General features: G+C 48.4%; 2 protein-coding genes across 2 annotated transcripts; one reads left to right on the forward strand and one right to left on the reverse strand.

Moving 5' to 3' along the window:
* Window positions 1–75: 75 nt before the first annotated feature.
* Window positions 76–19526, reverse strand: LOC124469050 (kinesin-like protein KIF13B). Its single transcript, XM_047022139.1, is given in 43 exon segments — window positions 76–971; window positions 2790–3323; window positions 3354–4380; window positions 4483–4545; window positions 4692–4819; window positions 5403–5496; window positions 5771–5827; window positions 6003–6080; window positions 6188–6340; window positions 6451–6543; window positions 6637–6813; window positions 6903–7021; window positions 7148–7203; window positions 7297–7423; window positions 7546–7645; window positions 7744–7773; window positions 7861–7992; window positions 8100–8232; window positions 8342–8499; window positions 8620–8796; window positions 9115–9225; window positions 9404–9553; window positions 9908–10054; window positions 10303–10465; window positions 10653–10693; window positions 10695–10876; window positions 11157–11344; window positions 11496–11582; window positions 11667–11797; window positions 11883–12017; window positions 12195–12305; window positions 12718–12930; window positions 13205–13316; window positions 13489–13601; window positions 13814–13948; window positions 14269–14356; window positions 14589–14769; window positions 14957–15049; window positions 15192–15252; window positions 15412–15424; window positions 18091–18184; window positions 18806–18895; window positions 19204–19526. Coding segments are annotated over 42 exon segments (6312 nt in total). The 5' UTR covers window positions 18876–18895; window positions 19204–19526; the 3' UTR covers window positions 76–714.
* A 307-nt stretch (window positions 19527–19833) lies between these two features.
* On the forward strand, window positions 19834–26693 carry elp3 (elongator acetyltransferase complex subunit 3). The gene is made up of 15 exons (XM_047022057.1): window positions 19834–19988; window positions 20260–20359; window positions 20507–20645; window positions 20830–20900; window positions 21024–21087; window positions 21334–21402; window positions 21519–21673; window positions 22871–23032; window positions 23460–23586; window positions 24906–25099; window positions 25235–25325; window positions 25424–25489; window positions 25630–25857; window positions 26046–26127; window positions 26222–26693. Exons 1-15 carry the CDS (start codon window positions 19967–19969, stop codon window positions 26311–26313), a joined length of 1662 nt encoding a protein of 553 aa, XP_046878013.1. The 5' UTR covers window positions 19834–19966; the 3' UTR covers window positions 26314–26693.
* Window positions 26694–27952: the final 1259 nt, after the last annotated feature.

Genomic DNA, 27952 nt, shown 5'->3' on the forward strand with positions numbered 1-27952 from the left:
AAACTATATCAATGAGAATCAACGCTACACTGTCTTAGTCCTCGTTATTTTTTCAGAGAGCTGAATCAAACAGTGTAAAACTTGAACAGTATAAAGTTTATTTAAAAGTTTCAAATTGATATAAAAGTCTTGAAAGATACTTTTGAAATTGCCATTAATAAATAAACATTTATGCTGTCTAAGATTGAACACAGGGTAAAAAAAAAAAGATTTTCTTATGGTAGTGTACAGTATCTATGCCAATACCTTGAGATCCCAAATCACATTAAAAACAAGCCCAAGTATCCCACTACATAAATTACACAATGGTTTTTCTTCCCATTCATACCATTAAACTACACCTCCCTTCTGTTTACAATCACATCCCTCCCCGGTTCATAACCCCTGATTCAAACAGGATACAAATCTAAGTGATATTCAGCAGTATCATTATCAGTAGTGTGCTAAGTCCTTAAAATACAGCTGCAAACTTACAATACATAGCAGTAAATTCATACCTCCACAGAGAATGTCCAGTTCTCCAACAGTATAAGGCACATTCACTCTGTCAACAGCACTTGACAGGTTGACTTGACTGGTCCACTGCATTCTCCTGGCGGGGAGATTGCCCGTGGAACATTCTAACGAACATACAACTTTCTGGTAAGCCAGAGTCATGTCTGTCAACTGTCAGTCAGACATGAAGTTCTTTAGAAGCTTTCTTGTCATTGGCCCTCAGCTGTTCCAGGACTTGCGGTTCTCTCCCTTGCGACTGGCTGCAGTCCCGCCGTGACCCTCCCCTTTGGCCAATGCGGTGAGGGCAGCCAGGTTGGGGCTGGATCCTGACAGGTTGGCACTGCGCCGTTTCTGCTGTTGTCTCCGCCTCTTTGCCTCACTTCCCCCGCGGCTCACCCTATCAGGCCTCACCATCACCCCGTAACCAGGGTTACAGTGGAAGTAGTGTCGGCCGCCCACTGACCCATCATTCTTCCCTAGGACAGAACGCGAGGGAGAGAGAAAGCCATTTAGAAAAAGAGGTAAGAGCATGCTGTACTTCTCACAGACATGCAAAACGCTCTACATTGTAATAGTTCTCATTAACACCTTCTAACTCTGAGGTACAGTGCCCTCCAAAAGTATTGGAACAGTGAGGCGAATTCCTTTATTTTTGCTGTAGACTGAAAACATTTGGGCTTGACATCAAATAATGAACGTGAGACCAGAGATCAACGTTTCAGCTTTTATTTCCAGGTATTTACATCAGGATCTGATGCACAACTAAGAAAATATCAAATTTTGTTTGAATCCACCCATTTGTCATGTGAGCAAAAGTATTGGAACAGATATACTTAAAACATATTTAAGTGAATAAGACTTAATATTTAGTTGCAAATCCTTTGCTTTCAATAACTGCAGCAAGTCTGTGACCCATTGACGTCACCAAACTTTTGCATTCTTCCTTTTTGATGCTTTCCCAGGCTTTCACTGCAGCCTCTTTCAGTTGTTGTTTGTTTTGTGGGGTTCCTCCCTTCAGTCTCCTCTTAAGCAGGTAAAATGCATGCTCTATAGGGTTTAAGTCTGGAGATTGACTTGGCCAGTCTAATACCTTCCATTTCTTGCCCCTGATGAACTCCTTTGTTGTTTTGGCAGTGTGTTTTGGGTCGTTATCTTGCTGCATGATGAAGGCTCTGCCAATCAGTTTGGTTGCATCTTTCCTTAAATTGGCAGACAAAATGTTTCTGTAGACTTCCGAGTTCATTTTGCTGCTGCCATCATGTGTTACATCCTCAATGAAGATTAATGAGCCCGTCCTAGAAGAAGCCATGCAAGCCCAAGCCATGACATTACCTCCACCGTGTTTCACAGATGAGCTTGTGTGTTTGGGATCATGAGCAGTTCCTTTCTTTCTCCAAACTTTAGCCTTTCCATCACTTTGGTAAAAGTTAATCTTTGTCTCATCAGTCTATAAAACTTTGTCCCAGAATTTTTGAGGTTCATCTCTGTACTTTTTGGCAAATTCCAGCCTGGCCTTCCTATTCTTCTTGCTAATGAGTGGTTTGCATCTTCTGGTGTAGCCCTTGTACTTTTGTTCATGAAGTCTTCTGCGAACAGTAGATAGTGATACCTTCACTCCTGCCATCTGGAGGTTGTTGCTGATCTCACTAACAGTTGTTTTAGGGTCTTTCTTTACAGCTCTCACAATGTTTCTGTCATCACCTGCTGATGTTTTCCTTGGTCTACCTGTTCGACGTCTGTTACTTAGTACACCAGTAGTTTTCTTCTTCTTCAGGACATTCCAAATGGTTGTACTGGCTATGGCCAATGTTTCTGCAATGGCTCTGATTGATTTTCCATCTTCTCTAAGACTCACAATTGCTTGTTTTTCACCCAAAGACAGCGCTCCGGTTTTCATGTTGTTTTCACCTCTGAATACAGTCTGCATAGACAAAACCTATCTTACCCAATCTGAACCTGAGTGTAGACATTCAGTGGTATTTATTGATTGAATAATGTATGTAATAGGACACACCTGGGCAACAAAACACACCTGTCAGTCATATGTTCCAATACTTTTGCTCACGTGACAAATGGGTGGGTTCGAACAAAAAGGTGATATTTTCTAATTTGTGCATCAGATCCTGATGTAAATACCTGGAAATAAAAGCTGAAACGTTGATCTCTGGTTTCACATTCATCGTTTGATGTCAAGCCCAAATGTTTTCAGTCTACAGCAAAAATAAAGGAATTGGCCTCACTGTTCCAATACTTTTGGAGGGCACTGTATCTACAGTGTGTGCATCATCTCTTACCTGCTGGCACGTCTAGCTCGACGCCTACCCAGGTGCCCTCGGCAAACTCTGTAGGTCCGACGTAGCGCACCGTTCCATTCTTATTGGTCCCTACGATCACAAACTCCCCCACCTTCAGCCAATCAGGCGCGACCGTGGCAGCTTTGGAGGTCCCGCCCTCCTCGTCGGAGATGATCTCCAGCCTCTGGATGGGGTCGGATAGCTCCGCCCCCAGACTGCTGGCGCTCCCGCCCTGCTCCTCGTCATCCAGGATGCGGTGGAACGACTTCAGATCGGACGTTTTCACCTTCTGGATCTTGAAGGGGTTGGCCGCAGCCAGCGCTGCGGCGGGGTTAGACTGGGACGAGGCTGAGGCATTGGTTGAGGCTGGAGATGAGGCTGGAGCTGAGGCTGGGGGTGGAGATGAGGCTGGAGCTGAGGCTGTGGTTGAGGCTGGAGATGAGGCTGGAGCTGAGGCTGGGGTTGAGGCTGGGAGTGGAGATGAGGCTGGAGCTGAGGCTGGGGTTGAGGCTGAAGATGAGGCTAGAGCTGAGGCTGGGGGTGGAGATGAGGCTGGAGCTGAGGCTGGGGTTGAGGCTGGAGATGAGACTAGAGCTGAGGCTGGGGGTGGAGATGAGGCTGGAGCTGAGGCTGGGGTTGAGACTGGGAGTGGAGATGAGGCTGGAGCTGAGGCTGTGGTTGAGGCTGGAGATGAGGCTAGAGCTGAGGCTGGGGGTGGAGATGAGGTTGAGGCTGGGGCTTGGGGTGGAGATGAGGTTGGAGCTGGGGTTGAGGCTGAAGCTAGGGTTGAGGCTGGGGCCACCTGCCCTGTTGCGATCTGGGTAGATGGTTCTTCCTGGTCCTCTGGTGGAGCAAGGATCAGAGACTGATCTGGACCTGCCTTATCACACGCTGCTGAGGAGACTGAAACTGAGGATGATTCTGCCTGTCTGTCATCTGTCTGGTTTGCTGGTTCTGCTGGTGTCGCTACCGGCAGGTCCAGAAGTGGAGGTTCTTCCAGCTTCTTAGTCTGGCCCTGTGGCACCACTGACTCCGACCCTGGAGGTGCTATGCTGGCCAGGTCCAAGTCCACCACTGGGTCTGATAGTATTGTTGGTTCTTCATCAGAAAGAACCAGTGCTGACCCATTCAGTGAGGATGATGACACACAGTTTGACTGATTTGATCTAGCTGGTTTGGGGCCATCTGAGCCAGACCGGGCCAGTGGCTCTGACGGAGCACTGGAGGCTGCAGGTAAGCATCCAGGATCTGCAGGGTCAGCAGATTCTGTCGTCAACAGGTCGGTCCTTGCTGCCGCCTCCATGTGACTCGAGACGTCCAATGACGGTCTAGGTTGAGGGTCGTGCCCTCCGTTTATGGTCATGTCGAAGACCTCCGACCTGGAACCCGCCGGGGGAGAGGTGTCCCACGTCAGGGTGTAAACGTCCGATAACGTCGCCGTGGAAATACTGGTGGACATGTAGCCGCTGGAAGCCTCACTGAACTGTCCGGGGGCGGAGTCCTCCGACTCTGTGATGACCTCATAGTGGAGGGGCGTGGCTGACAAAGCGTCTGAGAGGAACACCGGGGGTATGATTTCCGCTATGGGGACCTGTGGGAGTTATGGCAACCGAAATGTTATGCTATATCTGCAAACGAATGATAATAATACTGTTTTGACAATAACATGCATGAAAGTAGAAGGGTGCCTCACCAGTTGCTGACTATCCATGAACTCATCAACACTTGCAGACTGGATCACAATACGAGGCAGGTTCTGAGAAAAGTCACTGTTTAGATTTTTTTATTGGAACGTACGAAAGAACATTTTATAAAAAAATACATAATATAATTAGATATATATACATAATAATTATGTATATATATCTGAGTCGGGGGCGGGGCCAAGCATAGACAAGTTACCTGTTGAGGGGTGGGGTCAGGGGCGAGGTCAGGGGCGGAAGTCTGCTCTCTCTTCTCCTTGCCATGGAAGAGAGACTTGAGGAGTTTGGGCACTGGAGGGAAATAAGACGCAGCAAACCCTGAACGGCCTGAGGCAGGGGGGCATGGAGAGAGAGGAAGACAGGAAGGAGAGAAGGGTGACAGGAAGAGGAGGAAGACAGGAGGAGGAGGAAGAAGACAGGAAGAATAGGAACGCAGGAAGGAGAGAAGGGTAACAGGAAGAGGAGGAAGACAGGAGGAGGAGGAGGAAGACAGGAGGAGGAGGAGGACAGGAGGAGGAAGAAGACAAGAGGAGGAGAAGGAAGAAGAGGAAGACAGAAAAGAGGAGGAGAAAGACAGGAGGAGGAGGAAGACAGGAAGAGGAAGACAGGAGGAAGAGGAAGACAGGAGGAGGAAGACAGGAGGAAGAGGAAGACAGGAGGAGGAAGACAGGAGGAGGAGGAAGACAGGAATAGGAGTGGAAGACACAGGTGAGGATGCCAGGCCAGCAGGCAGGAATGCAGGAAGAGGCAGACATGGGGAGGAGGGATTTCAAGCAGACAGGAAGAAATAAAATGCAAAGATGAGGAATAATGTGAGTGAAGGAAAAAGACACTTCAAAAAGTGAGAAACAGGACAGATCAAGCAGAGTATCCACCAGTAACACTGTGAGCTAACAGGAGTGAGCTGTACCGGTCTCAGCGTGCTGGTCCTGGGGCAGAGAGGAGGCAGGGAGGGTACGTCGGCTCTGAGACACCACAGACAGATCCTGGTGACTCTCCCAGCCCTGGGACATGGGGAACAACACGCTTAGAGGTAGTATAATAATACTAATAATACCATTTAATGAGGGATGTGTATACAGAACATGTCACCATAATAATAATGTGTTTATCTAAAGCAATGCACAGGGGGGATTTGAACCTGCAAGCTCTTCATCTGTGGTCAAATGCTCTGATTGAGTTAGTGATAATTAGTAATAATTTGTGATAGTTAGTAATGATTAGTGATAGTTAGTAATGAGTTAATGATAGTGACAGTTAGTGATGAGTTAGTGGTACCTTGAAGTCATCCAGTCTGTGTGTCGAGAGAGACAGGTCCCGCATGCTACCTGATAGCTGGAATTACGACGAGGTCAAGAGGTTAGTTAGTTAGTTAGTAGGATAGGTTAGCTATGTAGGTTAGTCAGTAGTCACCGTGACAGGACTGGCTACATTCTACTATCTGCTATCACTATCTGAGGAGGGGTGGTGTATGGTACAGGAAATAGATCACGTGATCATTGCCACTAACCCGATGTACACTGGGAGAGCTGAGACAACGTCTGGATATCTTGCCTTTCACCACCAGCTGCTCCTTTACAGTTACCTCCTACACACACGCGCACACACACACACACACATAATGCATAGTGAGACATTATCCTAATACAACATTAGGAAAATGTATCCTGTGTGTATGTGTGTGTGTGTACTGACCTGTCGGAGTCTGTCCAGAGTCAGTATGTTCTCCACAGCCAGGATACTGCGGAGGTACTTCTCTATGGCCGCCTCGCTGTCTGCAGACTGGCCGTCCTCCGTGCTGGCAGCCAGCCTGGCCAGCATCTCCCTGTCCTCCGGAGCCTGCACATCCTGACAGGGACAGATCAGGTTTTGTGTTTATTACTATATAAATAATATAACTAAATGATTAGATTGAAACAGTTGTGGTGAAGAGCATGCTGGGAGCTGGAGTTCCTCACCCCGGGGATGTTGGAGACGATATCGAAGGTGACCCCACAGCCAGGGACCGTGCTGCGGTTAGACATCCTCTTCAGCAGGCTCTGGGCGAAGCCCTGCACCCCCCCACAGAGACAATACCACCGTCACAACCACCCAGAGAGTGTGTGTATGTGTGTGTGCGTGTGTGTGTGTGTATGTCATCCTACCTGCCGCCCGGTGAGGCAGACGCAGATGCGTTTGCGCAGCACCAGCTGCAGGGGCGCCGGGTGGCTGAGCAGAACCACGACTCGCACGGTCAGGAACACGCGCTGGTCCGCTGCCCCCGCCCGACTCAGCTGGGGACAGCTGTGGACCGTAGAGTCCCAGGACGCCTCCGCCTTCACCTGGACGAGAGAGGAGAGGACAGAGGGTTGGCCTCATGGCTCCTCCAAGCCTATGAGAGGGGAACCCCCGGCAGGGAGAAGCGTGTCACCTCCGAGTCGTGGTGCCTGACGATCTGAAGGTCGAAGAAGTCGTCCTCGTCCTCTCTGCTCAGCAGGGCATCCAGCCCTCCTGCCAGAGGAGCAGACAGGTTCTCCTGGAAATCATCAGCTGGATGTGAGGGGGGGGGGGGGGGGGGGGGGGGGGGGACAGAAAGAAACAGGCCAAGAGTGAGAGACAGACAGGGAGACAGACAGACAGGTAAAATGTTGCGACAGACAAGAGACCAGAACGTACCGCTGAGGTCCAGGAAGAGAACAGGAATGTGGGTCTCCATCCCAGGGACAGGAACTCTGGAGAAAATAGACAAGTTCAGTCAAAAGGAACACAAGACACACACACACACACTCACAAACACTACTATAAAAACACACTCAAACACACACCTCTCTGCGGGGGCTCCAGGGATGCCGCTGCCAGCAGAAGGCACCAGGACAGAGTTCCTCTCCTCCGTCAGGGTCAGACGACACTCCAGCAGCTGGGACTCCCTCTCCACGTCGTCTTCTGACTTATCTACAGCACACACACGCAGAAAGAAATCAGTCCTATGCACATTACACAGCACAATGCTACCTATGCTACCATACTAAACAGGCTGATGCGCAGCCCTGATACAGTCTGAGATGTTATCTGACCAGCTTTGGAGACGATCTTCTGAAGGTGCTGGTCCAGGTACTCCTGTCTCTTAGTGAGGGTCGCCAGCCACTGCTGCTTCAGTCTCTCCAGGTCCTCCTCCTACACACACACACACACACAATCACAGTGTCATATTGACTTCCATTTCTAGGTAAACAGAGCTTCCCCCTTGTCCCTGTCTTGGCCCATCGTCCTACCTGGTAGCTGTCCATCTCATCCTCCTCCATCTGAAACACACACAAACACTCTTTAGCAGATCGATATCCACGCGCGCAGGAAGTAAGCCAATGAGAAGTTCCCCCATCTTTCCATACCTGCAGTGATTGGCTGGCCTGGCGGACCTGGACGTTGCCGATGGAGACGGCGAGGACGGAGACGGTGATGAGAGGCATGGTGCCTGAGTCCTGCACCGCCTTCACCTCCACCTGCACACGCCTCGACTGGCCCTGGAGACAGCAGCCACATGCAGTCTGTCACCATCCATCCACCAACACACTACCTACACCAACACACAAGCATGCACGCACACCTACCCACACAAACACACACACACCTGCTTGAGCTGGAAAATGCCCCCGGTGCGAACATCCTTGGCAGGCAGGACCTCCACAGGGGTGAACTCTCCAGCCTCGCTTAGCTCCATCACCTGCACCCACAACTCCAGCCGGCGGGTCACCTCGCTCCACCTGGACACACACAGTATACACACCTATACTCGCAAGCACACACACATCTATACAGGAATACACACCCACATCTATACAATCCCAACGACACCCGCCCCAAGGGTCCTACCTCTCTCTGAGGGAGCGTGTCTTGGCCTGGATCACCCCCAGGTCCCACAGAGCCAGGTTCCTGCGGTGGTTGGCCTGCTTGTGTCCGAACACCTCGATAGCCAACGCCCCCTCCGACACAAACTCCACAAAGTCCTCCGATACAGCCACCTCCAGCTCCTGAGGGAGGGAGGGAGGGTTTGACAGTGGGCTTCTCTCCGGTCTATGCATTGAAGGCAATGCAACAGGCAATCCCATTCCCACAAACATCACAAAGCACATTTGGATCTTGAAACACACCATGGTGCTGTCGAAGATCACGGAGCAGTGGGGGTCCTGGCCGGAGGAGGGCGAGGGGGGCAAGGGCTCCATCTCTGGGGCGATGAACTGGGACTCCTCCTGCCCCCAGAAGTGGTACTGGCAGAACACAAAGTTGGACAGGTGTCGGGGCAGACCAGTGGCCTGCAGGATCTTCACCTGGGGGTCAGAGGTCACACCCAGGAGGTCAGGAAACATCTCACCTCCCGGCTTTTTGACACACGCCATCTTACCACACACACACCATCTTACCATACACACACACCATCTTACCACACACACACACCATCTTACCATACACACACACCATCTTACCACACACACACCATCTTACCACACACACACACCATCTTACCACACACACACGCCATCTTACCACACACACACCATCTTACCACACACACACGCCATCTTACCACACACACACGCCATCTTACCACACACACACACCATCTTACCACACACACACCATCTTACCACACACTTCAGCTTGCGTTCCTGTGTGTCGCCGTCGGTTACGTCCTGTGCTGTGTTCTCCTCCAGCCCCTCGCTACCCCGCCACACCTCCACATGCAGACGCCCCGCCACCTGGTGACACACACACACACTTAGTAACCTTCTCAGCTGCAGTAAGGGGACAGTGGGTGGGTGAATGAATAAAGCGTAATGAACTTTGTGTAACAACAAATTGCACACAAAGAATCAGCAGGCAACATTGTCTGGGAGAGAGCCAGAGGAGAGATGGGAGCTTCTTGCAGGAGCATACCTCCCCCTTCTGGTTGATGATGGGAACTGCGTACTGCAGCTTGACATCGTGGAACAGACACGCCAGGAAAACATTGGCCACGCCAATCAGACTGTGGTTCTCCTGCTCGTCAAAGAATGGGTCTGCCCGCCGGAAATACGAACGCATCACCTGGGCGGAGAGGATGGGGGAGAGGGGTGGAGGAGGAGAGGAGGGGGGAGAAAGGAGTAGGAGAGAGAGGTGAAGAGCAGGAAGAGTGGAGAGACGGTGTAAGTCTAGAATAGTTTTCCACACTTCATGAGGGCCAAACAGAGGCTTCATGAGGGACAAACTGAGGTTTCATGAGGGCCAAACAGAGGGCTTCATGAGGGCCAAACAGAGGGCTTCATGAGGGCCAAACAGAGGGCTTCATGAGGGCCAAACAGAGGCTTCATGAGGGCCAAACAGAGGCTTCATGAGGGCCAAACAGAGGCCTTGAGGGGTCCAGCAGTGCCGGAGAGGATCGAGGACACGGTGAGAACTCACAGGGTTGTCCTCGTCACTGTCCTTCCACTCCTGGTACAGCTCCCTCATGTCCACCAGACGGTTCTCCATCTTCTCCAGGGCCCAGATCTGCTTGCCCTTCCCCTTCCTCCTCACCTGCACCGCCGGCTCACTCAGCACTGCGTCACGCTGGGGGGTGGAGGAGGGGAGGGGGAGGGAGGACAGGGGGGATGGGAGGAGGGAGGTGAGGGGAGGAGGGACACAGAGAGGTCACGACAAACACTGCCTAATCATTATGATAGGTTAACATGTGTAGAACAGGAAACATTCCTCTATGCGTGTAGAGGTCACACACACCTCTACACGCATAGCGGGACACACACACAGCTATGAACACACAGCTATGAACACACACGCCCAGACACACACACACACACCTTCCTGTTGGCGTCCAGGTTGGCTGCAGGGATCTGCAGGGTGACCAGGTACTCGGTCTTCTTGTCCAGCTCATCAGAGATGAAGGCAGCTTCCTGGGTCAGCAGGTTGGCTCTGACGATCTGCTCCCTGAGACGACGCAGGCTGCGCGTCATCATCGCCTCTCTGCCACGCACACAAACACACACAATTATGTACACACAAACATCAATATCCACATACAAACATAAATGCACACACGTACTTTAAAATGCAGTATTTATTTTGTTTGTTTATTGTTTGTTCTATTTTGGAAATATTCCATGCTTGAAGATAAATGTAATCAACCCCTTCTGCTACAGGCCCCTCTCACCTGTCCTCGCTCCAGCGGCGTACGCGGTTGTGTGCGGCGGGGGGGGGGCGGTGCGGTGGCGGAGGTGGGCGGAGCCAGGTCCAGGCCGGCGGTCCTCTCTGGGTGGAGCCGGCGGCGCAGCTGCTGCAGCTCCGTCTCATACATGTGCCGCTGGCGCTCCAGCGCCGAGCGCTTCTCCTCCTCATGCTGCCTCCCCAGAGCCTGCAGCACAGCCTGCATGGGGTCTGGGAGGGAGGGAGGGAGGGAGGGAGGGAGGGAGGGAGGGAGGGAGGGAGGGAGGGAGGGAGGGAGGGAGGGAGGGAGGGAGGGAGGGAGGGAGGGAGGGAGGGAGGGAGGGAGGGAGGGAGGGAGGGAGGGAGGGAGGGAGGGAGGAGGAGAGGAGAGGAGGAGAGGAGAGGAGAGGAGGGGAGAAAGAAGGAAAGCCAGGAGTTTAAGAACAAGTTTTGTCAGTCTTGTTTTGACATGCAGCATGTTCCTCCCACCCTCCTCCTCCTCCTGTCTTACCGTTGCTGCCCATGGTCTTCATCATGACCTCGGTCTGAGCAAACTCGTAGCTGAAGCTGACCTCGCTAGACCCGTCGCTGGCCGAGTCCAAATCCACGTCCAGGTGGTCGACACTGAGGCCTGGCCTCATCCCCGCTCCCTCCTCCTCCTCCGCCCCAGCACGGGCCAGCTGTCTGGGGAGGTTGATCCTAGGGAGGGAGGGGGGGGGGAGAGAGAGAGGGAGAGGGGGATAAGGGAGAGGGAAAGCAAGAGTGAAGGAGTGGGAGAAAGAGAGAGAGACAGAATAGAGAGTTCCTCACACTGCCTAAGCAGTGGGCAGCTGAAGCCCTGCTCTCCTACCTGAAGAAGTGGTTGTTGCCCCAGAGGATGCGGTCGCCATGGTGAAGCTGGACCGGGCTGGTGACTGAAGACCCATTCACACAGGTGCTGTGGAGAGAGAGATCATAGAGAGGAGAGTGTTATACAGATCTAATGTGTGTACAGAGTTGCATGTGTGTACAAGTGACCTACCGTGCATTGCGGTGAGGGGTGAGGACAACCCTGGTCTCCACGGTGATGTCGATGACACAGTGTTCGGCCTGGATAGCCATGCCACACAGCTGGATGTCCTGGGAATCTGCCGCTCCCACACGTGTGTGGTCCTGCACACGGCACACACACACACGGGACAGTGAGGCAGACGGTGTGTGTGTGTATGTGTGTGTGTCTGTGTGTGTCTCTGTGTACCTTCAGGTAGTAGACCAGCAGCTCGTTGAGAGCTGGGTCAGCGTTGAGGTTGACCAGGAAGCACTTGTCGTCCACCAGGCGTATCCCGGACGACTGGAGAGAGATCCCCAGACTCTCCAGCTGCTTCTGGCGCTCCTGGAACACACACAGTTCCAAATGACACTTGTTAAGTGGCCTTATGGAATAGCTTTGACCTGTACTTTACCACTGGAGGCATGCACACAAAGTACAATAACATACAAGGTTCATGTGGTACATCTTGGGTATTTCGTCAGAGTGTGTGTGTATGTGTGTGTGTGTGTGTGTGTGCACCTGAGCGATGGCCTCGGTCTTCTTCAGTTTCTGCTCCCAGGTGATGGTCATCTCATGGATCAGTTTCTCAGACTCCTCCAGGCGCTCCTTCAACTCAGGAGCTTTCATAGACTGACCAGGAGACACAAAACACCATGAGGCACAAAACACCCTGACCATGAGGCAGAAAACACCTGACCACGAGGCACAAAACACCCTGACCATGAGGCACAAAACACCTGACCAGGAGGCGCAAAACACCCTGACCAGGAGGCACAAAACACCATGAGGCACAAAACACCCTGACCAGAAGGCACAAAACACCATGAGGCACAAAACAGCCTGACCATGAGGCAGAAAACACCTGACCACGAGGCACAAAACACCCTGACCATGAGGCACAAAACACCTGACCAGGAGGCGCAAAACACCCTGACCAGGAGGCACAAAACACCATGAGGCACAAAACAGCCTGACCAGGAGGCACAAAACACCCTGAGCATGTGCAGAGATTTCCTTTCCCTCTCCCTCCAGCTTGCCGTACCTCAGCCTCGGTCAGCTGGTCTCGCAGCTTATCCACCTCCTCCCTCAGCTCCCGGATGATGCGAGCGTTGGGGTCCTCGTTGACGACCGCGTGGTTAACGATGCTCTTGGCGCGGTCGGCGTAGCGCAGCGTGGACAGCGTCTCGTCGTAGTTGTCCGCTGCAGGGCTGATGGTGGCAATCATGGCAGTCCGACTGTTACCCCCCAGACTGTCCTGGACGGGGGAGAGAAGAGAGGAGGGGAAGACAGGAAGGGAGGAGGACGAGGACACAGGGGGAGGAGGCAAAGGAGAGAATCAGAGGCTCTAGTAATGAGAGGCCCCCTTCATAGATGGCTAGAGATACAGATCAACAACCCTTCCTCTCTATCTCACTAGTCAGGTGGATGACATGAGGCTTGTGTCTCATAAATGGGGCATTGATTTGGATATAAGTGTCTGCTAAATGAATACATTCTAGTATGACATTCATATTAGCCCTGGTGGGTACCTTGAGTAGCCAGGTGAGCACAGAGTCTCGGTAGGGAACAAACTTGGTCTTGTTCTTCCCGGCTCCCTGGTCCGCCAGCGCTGAGATCACCAGCCCCAGGGTACTTAGAGACCTGGAGGGAGGAGGGGAAAAGAGAGAGAGGAAGGGAGGGAGGGAGGGAGGGAGGGAGGAAAGGAGGGAAGGAGGGAAGGAGGGAAGGAGGGAGATAGTTTTTTCTTAATCCAGTCCAGTGTAATAACCGCTCCCTGTCAAGGTGTTTAGTGCTGGGGAGACGGAGGAAGTACTTGTTGATGTTGCTGCCCTCCTTCAGCCTCTCCCCTGCTGCTCCAGTCTTGGCTGCTCTCTCACTGCCGGCCAGGTCCACCAGACTCAGCTTGCTCACCTTCTCTCCACTCGTCTACACTCGTACAAAGACGTTTGGGGGGAACATGAATAAAATGGATTGGATATAGATCCTCACAATAGACAGACCAAAAAACACAGACTGGCTGAAAACCAGCTGGAGCTGTGGAAATCAGGTCCTTGTTTATCTGTAGTACAGACTTGATGTGCAACTTGTGCGTCTCTCAGGGTGAAAGTGTCTACTAGCTGAAAACAGCGCTGTCTCACCCCAGACTTGACGTCCATGAGGGTGTGCGTGAGGATGATGTTGAAGACTCCGTGGGAGCGACTGCTCTCCTCGTTCATGTTGGTGGAAGCCACGGTACGAGACTTGTTCCCCTCTGACATCAGAGACTCAATGTCCTAGAGAGAGAGGGGGATGAGAGAGTGCAAGAGCGTGAGAGATAGAGGGAGAGAGAGAGGAAGCGAGTGGGTGAAAGTGAGATAAAGAGAGGGAGAGATAGAGGGATAGGGAGAGGAAGCGAGTGGGTGAAAGTGAGATAAAGAGAGGGAGAGATAGAGGGACAAAGGGAGGGACAGAAAGTGTGTATAGCTTAATAAGATAACCTCCACCTATCCAATGCTAACCAGTGCCCATAAGCTTACTGCTGTAATAGAAATCTACATACATTAACACATTGTTAACCAAAAACAGACATGCGTGTACAGACAGTGAACAGTACCTTGTAGCTGGCCACAGCCAAACGAGACAGGCCGTCAACATATGGCCCCAGAACCTTGTGTTCCCTCACCCGCAGGGTCTGCCGGCTGCTGCAGACGGAGTGAGGAGAGGGAGGGAGTGAGAGATTTATCTTAAAATAAAAACTTTGATTTTAATTTGTTTTGTTTTTTTATCTTAAAATAAAAATTCAGATTTTTTAATATATTGTGTAATATATCTTAAAATAAACTATACGATATTAAAAATAAAATAATTCTTAAAATAAAAACTTGTCTGATAAATGAATTGTAACTGTGCTGTGATCCATCAGTAGCATCTCACCCCTTGGGGTCGAGGAGATCGCGGACCCTCTCGTTGTAGATCTCCATGTATGAGACCTCCACGGTGAAGCTCTCCCCCTCTCTCTGCTCCCTCAGCGTGCGCTCAAACAGCACGCTGCACAGGCGAGGACTCAGCCCCGGCTGCTCAGCAGAGCCCATCATGGTGTAGGACTTCCCAGAGCCTGCACACACACACACATACGTATACACACACACACACACAAGCACACAGACACGCACATAAACACATGCACGTACGATCACACATTAAGACACATAAACACACAAATCAGTCCTCAGTCAATAATACGCAAAGGACCTCATTGGAAAAACATGCGCAATTTGAAAATTAGGCAGCCAGACAGTTACCCGTCTGTCCGTAGGCAAAGATGCAGGCATTATAGCCCATGAAGGCATTGTCCAGAAGACTCTCTCCAAGGGACTGGAAGACAATGTCTTGACCTATGCATCATCACACACACACAGGATAAGTACAGTTCAATAACTATATGTATATTACAGATATTGAATATTTCACTGCAATATTATATAACATGAATATAACATATTTTACATATTACAGATTTTGAAGTTGCTGTCAAACCTGCAAACTTGTCCTTTTCAGATTCATCCATGGACCAGAAACAGTAGTCATAAGCAAAAACCTTAATGAAAAAAGGAATCAATAGATTTAGCTAGAGCCAGATCAGTAACAAAGACATACATGTATAAGTAATAATAAGTGTATATTATATAGTTTTTTATATATATACATTCATATATGTGTGTATATATACAATCTCTCTTATTTTTGTATTGCTCACCTTAGACTGATTCCTGGAACCAAACACATGGAAGGGAAAAGAATGTTAATCTTGGTCAAACAAACAACTTCAATAACAGTTTTAGTATAATCCTTTAGTTCTTTATCTTAACTAAACATCAAGTACCGTATTTCTTCGAATAAACGCCGCCCTCGAATATACACCGCACCAAAAATGAACATTGTGTAATAAACGCCGCCCTTCAATAAACGCTGCACCAAAAAAATCTGAAAACGGTTATTTAATTAGTTAAATTCCACCCCAGTATTTATTACCCACGTACATAACTTTCTGCACAGCTTTCTGTTTGAAAGCTGATGTGTATGAATGTTTAGGCATGCTACTTCAGATTTCTACACAATATAGAACACATGTATTTGAGACAGTTGTACTACCAATGCTCACCTAATTGATAGCCAATGAGAAAGGGAGTTGCCGCACTCATAGACACACAAAAAATAGACAAGGAATTCAGCGAATGAAACCTGCGTTTTTAGCTTCATGATTCATTTGTCACAATGCCAGCAACAAAGTTGTCTATGGCTGCACTGCAGTTACAATTCACGAAATCTCTCTTACTAATTAAACGCGCCCTCGAATAAACGTAGCACCAAAATTGAACGTTGTTTAATAAACGCTGCTGCGTTTAGTCGAAGAAATACGGTAGATCTGGAAGGACATCAATCCAGATTATAGAGATCATAACAATGTATGTTCTATACATTCACATACACACAAATACACTGACATTCCTATGGTCACATTAAAATAATGGGCAATTCACCTTTTTTTATCCTAACCTTTGAAAAGATCAATCATCTGACTGCTTTCTCACTTGTGAACATGACCTTCCAAATTCAAATTGTGAAATTCTGATCTCAAAAATTCTAACAATTTTAGACAACGACAAAAATCTGATTGCAAGATCCAGGACACCAAGGATAGGTAAGGCAATCGAGCCTGAATGCAATCGAACCATCTCACTTCTCCGAAAAGGGTCCAACTGCAGACCTCTCTCCTCAGGCCCCTCTCAACCAGGTTTAGCTGCAAGCAGTTATACAATCTGAATTTTTTCAGCTTAAATTTTTGTTATCTTAATTTCACCATTCAAATTTGAGCAGCCTTTTACATTGAAATAAATTCATATTTCAAAAGGTGAATTCAAAACGAACAAATTCAGTGTTGTTTGAATTTCAATATTAAGTATTCAATGCCTTTTAAAATTCAAAACATTATATCACTGATTTGCTTCCATACTAATGCATGCAGTAGGCCTATATAAAATCAATTTGCGGTAGAAACAGCTGAAAAAATCTGGGAGAAAAAAAAGGCTAAAAAGCTGTATGTGTTTTGGAGCCGAGCACAGGGCTGGCAGCCATGAGACAGGGTCTCCTGTGTGGCATCAGTGTCCATGAAAGAGACACATTGAGACTCCCTGGTGCATTCCTGAGATAGCAGGCAGACCCCAACAGCTCCACAGACCTGGTGGAGGAGTGTGTGTGCACGTGTGTGTGGGTGTGTGTGTGTGTGTGTGTGTGTGCATGTGAATTTCTGTGAGTGCGTGTGCGTCTTTAAATGGCTTTCAAGAGGCTTCTTATCAATGAGCCTCAGCTCAGATATGATAATAACAACGTCCAAGAAGTAGAGTGCTCAAGAGCCATTCCTTCTTCTAAATGGACCCTTCAACCACATGTTCTTTCCAGAAACAACCCTCCCTGGCTGTTAATCAGCTGTTTCATCTCCTAAACATGTTAGAAACACATTAGCGACAGGGACATTCGAGAGCACTGGTTAGATATTTCCACCCACACAGCAGCCTTGGTTCTGGGTCTGCTTCTCTGTGTGGAAGTGCCTTAAAGTGCTTCTCTCTAGAGCCTGTTTAACCAGTTCACACACTGACAGCCCCAGGGGAAGCAAATCACATCATTGAAGCATGTCAGGGCAAAATAACAAAAGTTGGACATCAAAAAAACTCTAAACAAGACCTGATCTTATCTCAGTCTAGCTGGAAACTAAATGCCAATGTTATTGATCATGTGTTTCAAAAATTAATTTGTGTGTGGGCTGACTTCAGGTAGATTACATGCAGGAACAGGTCTTACAAGTAGCTGCCAACCCTCTCAGGACCATCCCGCCTGAACTTCTTGCCTCCCTGCCTAACTCAATAGATGATTGCCTGTTTGACTGACGTACTGCCTGCCTCACTGACTCTCTGCCAGCCTAACTGCCTGGCTGACTGAGTCACTGAAAAGAGCATAGCAGGAACAGACACACCTTTTGTCAAGAGAGGCACAGGAAAGGGAGGAGGGTGGTGTGAAGGGTGAGAAGGGAGGAGTAAGGAGGGAGGAAGTAAAGAGTTGGATTAAAGCCTCCTCCCACATGTAGCTACCAGATTGGTCAGCCAGCTGCCCCTGGTCAGTAATAAGACAGTTAAAAGACAGGTCATTGTGATGTGTGGGATATTTAATATGATTCTAGATGCACTACACAGAACCCACTATAACATCCACCATGGTTAAGAGTTGATCCCACCTGGTAATCACAGAATGGTTCCAAGCCACCAACAAATACTTAAAAGCTGTCGGCTATCATATCCAGGCAGTAGCTGGTCACACCTGGTCCTATTCTGGTGTAATGCAATGTGGGCTCTCCCCATGTCCCCTACATCTACAGGCCTACCTGGGGTCTCCCTTGCTCAGGTTGGCACTGGCTGGGTGCAAGACCGTCTGGTTTCCCTCGATCTCCACCACACATTTGGTCTTCAGGTCCTTCTCTGAGGGGAAATGGTTAATTAATCTACATGCTTTGTTTATTGCAGGTGCTTAAAGAGAAATGGCTTCCTTAAATGGGAGTTTTCCATTCAGGGTACACAGCAGTGTTTAATGCCACCATTAAATGGGTAAGATAGGCCCGGGGGCAAAAGCTTTTGTCGGAGGTCCTAGTGATTGATGACTCAGCAGCCCCAAATAGGATACGACATTAGCATTCACATACAGTCCTTACAAAGACACATACTCTGACACTGTGTCACTGTGGAACATTCAGCCTTGGTGTCAACAAATATTATGTTTGTACAACAGGGTAGAGTTCAGGTTTACTTTATGTAGCCTACTGCACATGAGGACTAATTTAGGTAAATGATCAATTCTAACATTACTTCAACTGGCGTATACTGTCTGCCAACAATCCACCGAACAAAACAAACATTCGTACTTGGAACAGACATGATTTGTGTGCTGGGCATGGACAAGGCGAGGCATTCCCTGAACAGATATGAAGGAAAAGTAAGCTTCCTCTTCCCATGACACCACCGGCCAACATAAATAAGTACAGGGAAAGAACAGCGCATGAAAATAAAATGACTGTCACAAGGCTCTTGTTATAGTGTACCTACCTCTCCTGTTCATTGGTCGAACGCGAACAGCGACCTTCACGTTCGAATCGCTCAAGCCAGTGTCATCCATTGCGACAGCTGACTTTCTGACTGTGGTTAGGAAAAATTGAAGACACACATATATTCATTTGGAAAGCAAAAATAGACCACACTAATGCTTAACTTTAGTAGTCTGTCTTGAAACCATACGCTTGCAAATTATGAAACTTCCCACTGTAGTTAGGCTGGTGCACATAGCCTAGGTTATTCTAAGAAATGATAGGCTTCACTCTATTGTGTAGCCTGCTCTTTACCCTTCTTATCTTCAGTGACAGTGCGTCCCTATTCAGCAAAGGCAGCACGCAAAGTCTAGGTCAATTACTTATAGCTAGCTAACTAGCAACGTAGTGCAAACTTACCAAGCTAAGAATGAATGTAATCGCAGGTATTCCCCTGCCCCTCAAGCGTCTCGGCCAGCGCTATCTTCCAGTGGACCTCTTCTACCCAGTGCTGACTGGATAAAGACAAGCGAGAAATCGGGACATTTTAACAGAATTATTCAACCAGCGACGACGATAAATACACGAGACAACTCTATACCTATTTTTACATATTCTGAGATGATTCAGAAAATCGAATTATGTCTCTTTTAGTCCAAATTTACAGTCGACGACGACCCATTCTGTTCGCTCCTCCACCTGTTGCATTTCCTTATACTGCCCGTAGAGATCACTGAAGTCACCTGAAACCTTGGCAAAAGCAGATTAGGTCGGATTTCCCGGTTGCGAAAATGTTACATACACTGAAATGCTAAAACAAATGTATAAAAAATTGTAAACGGTGCATGTTATGGTTGTTTTAATTTGGGCGAAATTAAAATTAAGATGAGGCGGCTTTATTTAAAATATAATAAATAAATATAAATTGTTAATGAAACAGCGTACAGTCTTCTGTACTCATAATATATATGAATAGTATTTATATTTTATTGTCATCATTATTACTACAATTAGCCCTTAACCAGCATATTGGTTCGTTCACGTTACTTTGCGACAGTTTAAAGCAGCACACGGCAAAGTTAGAACGTGTTGATGTGTTTACAACATTTTCAGAGGTCTCGCCTTCCCAAGCAAATTGATATCCAAGATTTTGTGAATTTCAGGTTTCAACTCACTCGTTAACATGGGGAAGCCAAAGAAGAAGAGTAAGTCTGTGGAACTTGCTTCCTAATGTTAGAACATGTATCGGACTTCCAGCTACGTAGCTTGGCAGCTAGCTCAACTAGCTAACTTGCCTGTCCAGGAACAGCTTTAGCATAAGTTTGAGTTGGTTTGCTTTCTAGACATCTAGCTAGATACCTACCCAGATACCTACCCTTGATACAATAGTGACTGCCATAATGCCATATTAATGTTTGTGCTACATTGTGAGTGTTGGGAATTTGCTCTAATGTATTATCAAAAACATGTCTACAGGTGATCTTAGCCGAGCAGAACTGATGATGATGACCATAGCCGACGTCATCAAGCAGCTAGTTGAGGCACACGAGGAAGGAAAGGATATTAACCTCAACAAGTAAACCCGCCTCCAATACAATTTATATTCTGTCTCCTGACATCGAAACATCCCTGCGTATCAGTAGCAATCCACTGGATCGATCTATCGTCAACAAGCGCTATGACTGACGTTAATTCTGAATGTTGTTTTCCTCGTCGTCAACAGAGTCAAGACTAAAACTTCAGCCAAGTATGGCTTGTCTGCCCAGCCTCGACTGGTGGACATAATTGCAGCCGTGCCTCCTACCTATCGACGAGCCCTAGTACCCAAGCTCAAGGCCAAACCCATCCGAACTGCCAGTGGGGTGCGTGTGTGTTGTACCTGTATTAAGTATTCACTGCCAGCTCCGTCTGAGTAATCAATTCAGTTCTTACAGGTCATATGTGTCTGTGTGACTGGTATTCCCTAGCTACATTGGAGGTAGATTTTCAGTATGTGTGTTGACCAAAGCTTAACTTGGTTTGTATATGTGTGTGTTATGTGTACAGATAGCAGTAGTCGCTGTGATGTGCAAACCTCATCGTTGTCCTCATATCAGCTTCACAGGAAACATCTGTGTGTGAGTACCTGTCTGTCTCCAGTTAGGAATAACAGTCCTGAGAATTAAGCCTTGCACAGTACATCAACATGCATTATCATCACATGTTTAATGGGTTCAGTTTATAATCTTCTGCCCTGACAGCTATTGTCCTGGTGGGCCCGATTCTGACTTTGAATACTCAACGCAGTCTTATACTGGCTATGAGGTAAGCAATTATTGTAACTTTTTATATTCATTACTAACATCTCATGTTTTTCTGGGAGTTTTTCCTTGTCTTCCTTGATCGTTAAGGTTGGTTGAGGGACAGTTCTATGGGCGTATGTGAAGCCCTCTGTGACATTGCTTGTAAAAGAGCTATACAGATACATTTTGATTAGGTTTTGTTGATTTGATATGCTCTAGTCAAATGTTGGTAAGACTGGAAGGTGATTCTCTGATCTTGCACTTTCAGCCAACGTCTATGAGAGCCATCAGGGCTCGTTATGATCCGTACCTCCAGACCAGACATCGCGTGGACCAGGTCCGTGTCACTTCCTCCACACCCTTTACCGCTCGCCAGTCACATCCCCTCAGGTCCTCCTGGTGTGTGGAGTTCAGAGGTGACTCTTCTTCTGTCTGTGCGTGTCGTCTGTTCAGCTGAAGCAGCTGGGCCACAGCGTGGACAAGGTGGAGTTCATTGTGATGGGCGGGACCTTCATGGCGCTGGCGGAGGAGTACAGAGATTACTTCATCAGGAACCTCCACGACGCCCTGTCAGGCCACACCTCCAACAATGTGGCAGAGGCTGTCAGGTACCCAACACCCCTTGGCCCCTACCCCCTACCTCTCCCCCTTACCCCTCACACTAACCCTGACTCACCCCACACTTCTCCCTCATTTACCTTACACCTACACCCACGTTACACCTTCACTGTCACCTCCTAATCTTACTCCACCCTCCCCATAAGCACCCCCTTATCCACCTACCCTCCCTGGTGGAGGTGGGCCTGGAACTCTGCACCTTCAAAAAGGATCACCTTGAAGTTTCATAAGTAACGTTCATCTATAAAGGTACTCAGACAGTTGAGTCTAACTGGAAGACTGGCAGAAAAGAGAACCTTGTTCCGTATCCGAGGAGGAGTCCTCTCTGCCTCCACCAGGGGGAGCTCTGCCATCACACATCCCCTTAGAGCTGCCATGTCGGATGAACGTGTCGGTTGGATGTCAGTTAAATCTATCGGCTGGATGTGTCAGTTGGATGTTGTCGGTGGAGCTGCATGGTTATGTGACAGAAGACAGGTGGCTGAACGTCATCTTATGGAACACATTCAGTCTGGACCCAGAGGGCCGATTCTGATTGTTTGTCAACTCTTTACTCCCCGCCACTGATAAGACATATTGGATACGAGTGAGCATAGGCACGCGCGTGTGGAGGGGGCGCCCAGGATTACTTAGCCACTGGCGCTGTCAGCGGGTTGGTTAAGATGACACGATTACAGTAATTGTTTGACTGCTAATCAGCCAGAGGGAGGAATGGTGTTCAATCTCAGAAGAAACCCTTATCTCTGCTGTGTGTGTGTGTATGCACAAGTGTGTGTGTGTGTGTGTGTGTGTGTCAGAGCATGCCACAGCAAGTATATCTCTGATTCTCCCCACGTCTGCGTTTGTCTGATGAGACAGTGTGTAACATAGGGATAACCATTTCAAGTAATAGCCTTTTTATTGACTAATTTCAGCGAATCTGATTGTTCTCTGCGGAGCATAAACGCCTGTGATTGACTTAACGCCGTCGGCGAACCATGAGAAAAGATGTTTGACGCCATCAGAAAAGGTTGCAGGAATAAGACGTTCATACAGAGTGGCTGCGATGGTCATCCGGCTGGTGTGATTGGGGAATATGCCGACAGAGGCTGCGGTTGTGTAGGGGGGTGTGTGTGTGTGTGGGGGGGGGGTTTACGTGCTTGGTGGGCAAGTGAAGTTTTGCGCAGTCATGTCTCATCTCTTTGCAGGTACTCTGAGCGCAGCAACACCAAGTGTGTGGGCATCACCATAGAGACGCGCCCTGACTACTGTCTGAAGAGGCACCTGAGCGACATGCTGGGCTACGGCTGCACCCGTCTGGAGATCGGCGTCCAGAGCGTCTATGAAGACGTGGCGCGGGACACCAACAGGTCTGACCGCCAAGTAAACAGAGCACAGGGGCATGATGGGATTGATAATAATAATGAACTTACCAGACCCTTTCATCCAAAGCGATGTACGAGATTTAAACCTGGGACTTCTTGATCAACAAGCAAATGCTTTACAATTGGGCTTTACCCATCCTGATTAAAGAAAAATAGAGGGATGAATAATAACAATTTAGAATTTAATTAATGTAGAATATGCTTTTTTCCAAAGCTACATACAAATAACGCTGTCCCTTATATCCAAAGGGACATACAAAAGTGAATTTAGAAAAATTTAAATCTGCAGTATTTTTCGTTTAGCAGATGCTGTCATCCAAAACCAGGGCGACATACAAGGGGGATTTGAACCTGGGACCTCTTAATCTGTGGTCAAATTCTCTAACCACTGATCTTGTGTGTGTTATTTCAGGGGACACACGGTTCGGGCGGTGTGTGAGTCCTTTCACCAGGCCAAAGATGCAGGGTTCAAAGTGGTGGCTCACATGATGCCCGACCTGCCCAACGTCGGCATGGAGAGAGACATTGAGCAGTTCATCGTGAGTATCCACACTCAGAATAAACCTCTACACACTCAGACCAAAGAAGAACTGTGTCTGATCAGAGGGAAGCTGGTCATTCCTATTCTCATCAGAAGTTAATATATAATATATCAGATTGAACATTTTGTCCATAAAACTTTAGACACCAAGCTTGAAGTTTACGACTCTGATGGGAAAATAACTCTGCAGTGATCCATCCACCCCTCAGGATGGGAGAGACCATCACTTTTAATGACCACCGGCTAATTGCTTGATCATAATGACTAGAATATAAATGAAGATTAGGCCCAGTGTGTGTGTGGGGGGGGGGGGGGGGGGGGGAGTGAGTGTGTCTGTGGGCTGTGCACTGCAGTGACGCATGGCCTTACATTACAGAACCCAAGTCCATTATGGAGGTGAAATGAATAGAGCCTTATTAGTGAGCCGAGGCAGCCTGTGGTGCTGTTAGATCCAGTCTAGTCTGCTTGGAGTCTGAATATCAAACTTTAACATTATAATATCTATATCTATATATCTCCTCGCACACCACGACCAGCTCACTGGAGGTGATGTTGGGTTCAGTGCAGACCCCAGCATTGCTCTCTGTGTTTGTGTGTGTGAGGTAGTACGCGAGGGAGAGCATGATACCAAGAGTCTTAGAGGACCAGAGGAGTAAAGTATTCACCCTCAGAGAGTTTCCACAAATGTCTGTCTGTCCTGTCGTGTCCCCCCCCCCCCCCCCCACTTCCTTGTTCAGGGAGCTCCAGTTCTTATCAGTGTTAGAAACACGGCCACCACCCCCTGCCCTCCCTCCCTTCCTCCCTCCCCAAACCCTTCCTCTCCCCTCCCCCTACCTGAAGTGTGTGAGGTTAGTTGGTGCTGCCTCTCTCGCTCTTGCTCTCTCTGTGTGTCAGAGCACAACAGCAGGGGCTGCCTCCCCAGCATCAGGCCTCACATCAGCCAGGCAGGCAGCCATGATAATGGAATCCTATTACAGTCCCAGCCAGCTAATCAGCTCCGCAGCTGCACTAGCGACTTATCTGTCGCCGTGCAGCCGCATCCAAACCAGACAAGACATGCTTAATGGGACCGGGGGACCGCGGGGGCTAGCCGGGAGACGAGGGGCCGCGTTTTCTGCAGAGCGACAGTGTCGCTCTCGACTCATCATCGCTATCAGATCTGGTTCCCTCCACCTCTCTGTCTCTACAGGCCCCACCACTTTCCACCTCTCTTGCTCTCCATCATCAATCTCGAACTCTTTCTCTCTCTCGCTGAAACGTTGAGGTCACCACTTCAGGAGTCCTTTAGTGACCTCTCCTCCCTCTCTCCCTCTCCAGGAGTTCTTTGAGAACCCGGCCTTCAGGCCCGACGGGCTGAAGCTGTACCCCACTCTGGTGATCCGAGGCACAGGTCTGTACGAGCTGTGGAAGACCGGCCGCTACAAGAGCTACTCCCCCAGTGGCCTGGTGGACTTGGTGGCCCGCATCCTGGCTCTGGTGCCGCCCTGGACCAGGGTGTACCGCGTGCAGAGGTGGGACGAACCACACAGACCTGCTGGATTGCTTTTTTCTTCTTTCATCGTCCCTTTGTGTGATAACAGGACTCTGCTTTGACCTACTTGGTTTTTCACCTGTGTGGTAAAGAGGGTGTTCTGTGTGGGTTTCAGGGACATACCAATGCCCCTGGTGAGCTCAGGGGTGGAGCACGGGAATCTGAGAGAGCTGGCTCTGGCCAGGATGAAGGACATGGGCACGGAGGTGAGACATATAATACATATATATATATACACACACAGAGAAGACGAGGAGTGGGCCAGCCTTGTTTTTCTAAACCCAGTCCTGTGTTTTCTTTCTAGTGTCGAGATGTGAGAACAAGAGAAGTTGGCATCCAGGAGATCCATCACAAACTGCGACCGTACCAGGTAGACCTACAGATAAACACAACATTGACATGGAAACAAGTTAGGCTAGCAACTAAGAGATGGATAAATAAAAACAGATTGAGAGATATTAACAGTGTCTAGGTAGCATTGGTGTAGAGAGATATCACCTGTGTGTCCAGGTGGAGTTGGTGAGGAGAGATTACGTAGCCAACGGAGGCTGGGAGACGTTCCTGTCATACGAGGATCCCGAGCAGGACATTTTGATTGGTCTACTGCGCCTGCGCCGGTGCTCTGCCCAATCATTCCGTCCGGAGCTCAAAGGGGGCGTGTCCATCGTGCGTGAACTGCACGTCTATGGCAGCGTGGTTCCTGTTAGTAGCAGAGACCCTAGCAAGTTCCAGCACCAGGTACACACACACACACTTACACAGCTTGTGATGGCATTTTCAACATAATCACAATAACTTAACTTAGCAGAGGCTTTCATCCATAGCTATGTACAGGGGGAACCTGCGTCTTCTTGATCTGCAGTCAAATTCTCTCCGATTGAGCTTAAGCCAACAGTGTTGTTGTGGCTTGTGTCCTCCCTGTGAAGGGCTTTGGGATGATGCTGATGGAGGAGGCAGAGAGGATAGCCAGAGAAGAACACGGCTCTGGGAAGCTAGCTGTCATCTCCGGTACATTTTCAGTTACGCCTAAAAAAACACCTAGAATTCGAAACATTCTGGAATGTGATTCCGCAACATGCAATGTTTTAAACTCCCCCCCCAGGTGTAGGAACTAGGAACTACTATAGGAAGATGGGCTATGAGCTGGAGGGACCGTATATGGTGAAGCACCTGGATGCACCCTGCATGGACTGAGGACAATATACTCCAGTATCCAATTCTACCACCTTTTTCCCTGGACTCAACTGCGAAACATTTGTATTTATTAAGACGTTATTAATTTCAATCATTTTATTACAGAAAGTATCAAAGTTAATGTGGAGGGTTGAAAACGGTTTGCTTGTAGGTCTGTTTTGGTGCTGGAAGAAAAGCGGTCTGTTTATCTTCATGGTGTTAGATAATCATGTTCACAGTCAGATCAGAGAAACCCCTTATGAATTAACTCTCATTACTGGTTGGCTATGTCTGAGCGAATTGTGGGAGAAATCTAAGTCGCCGTTTTATAATCATACTCATGTTTTCTTTTATAGGACAGGAAATGAAAGAATAGATACATAAATTGCTTTTTAAAACCAGTTTAATCCTTTGTCCTCATTTTGCGTGTGTATTTGCTTTTTTTCAACATGGGTTACTTTTTCCCAAGTTACTTTTCAGATCAGGACTGACTCGTTTCAGGATAAAAAATAAAATAAATATGTTTTAATAAAATAAAGTCTTTAAAGAGAAAATAGATAAACTGCACCAGCTCTCTCTCATTAGAAAAACAGAATCTGTCATCAGAGAAACCGCCATCATCGACATGGCAGCAGTTGAAATGTGATTTTTTCCAGAGGCTCATGGGGTCTGAGGCTTGTCACACTCTGGATGATTGTCCTCTGATGGTTTCTTGCTGGCTCATTTGACAAAGCCATTCCAATTATATCTCTATCAGCGACCCATCGAATGAGCAATCACTGAGTGTTGCTGGACCACCGGTAAAGAGGATTGTCATGTGAGAAGTGTCCAAGAGTAAACCAGTGAATCTTAACCATGGGCCTGCCTCATCCCAGACGAATCCTCGGATATTCGGGAGTGACTAAGACAGACCAGTGACACGGAACATCATTTCCGGGTTGCAGCAGCGTGATGTGGCTTCGGTGGGAGTCTGTTCCAAGGAGGATGCAGTGAGCAATGAACCAATATAGTTTAGTCTCTTCTCCTCGCTCGCTCACCATATCAGTGTTGAAATCTGAAATGACTTTCCTGGTGTCCGTAAGTCTTCCTTGAGTTGTTTTTGTGCTGCACCTGCGGTTGAAAATCAACAGAATTCTGTAGAGTGACGGCTATAGCCACAAAAAGAAACTGCAGATGGAACAGCAACCCAATATACTTTTGGAAATACGAATGAATTGAAAAGCATGATCGATATATTAACACTACCGGACAGGGGATTACATTCAGAGTAAGTTTATCGAAACTGTCTTAAAGCACCAATACAGTGTCTCCGGTCATGGCTGTCGCAGGAAGTTGGACGCGAGACCGGCTGAGGGAAGACTGAGTCCATCTAAGCGTTTTGAGTCACCAGACCGTGAGAGAAAAGTCAGGAATCCCTCAGAGGAGAAACGCCACAGATCTGGAGATCAGATTCAAACCTCAGTGGCTCCATCTCATTCTCCTGCTGGCCAGCCTCCTTCCTGCCAGCCAGCACTTATTGTCTTATTGTTTAAGGTGACTGATGGCTTCTGCCATTACATTAATAACAGTGTATTGATGGTTACGACCACCACATTCCTCTGGCATGATGTCTTAGGACTGTGAACTGACAGGTTGCCCAAATCTATGTTGTTAAGTTGGT

The sequence above is a fragment of the Hypomesus transpacificus genome, chromosome 6, assembly GCF_021917145.1.
Source record: "Hypomesus transpacificus isolate Combined female chromosome 6, fHypTra1, whole genome shotgun sequence".
NCBI classification, from domain to species: Eukaryota; Metazoa; Chordata; class Actinopteri; order Osmeriformes; family Osmeridae; genus Hypomesus; species Hypomesus transpacificus.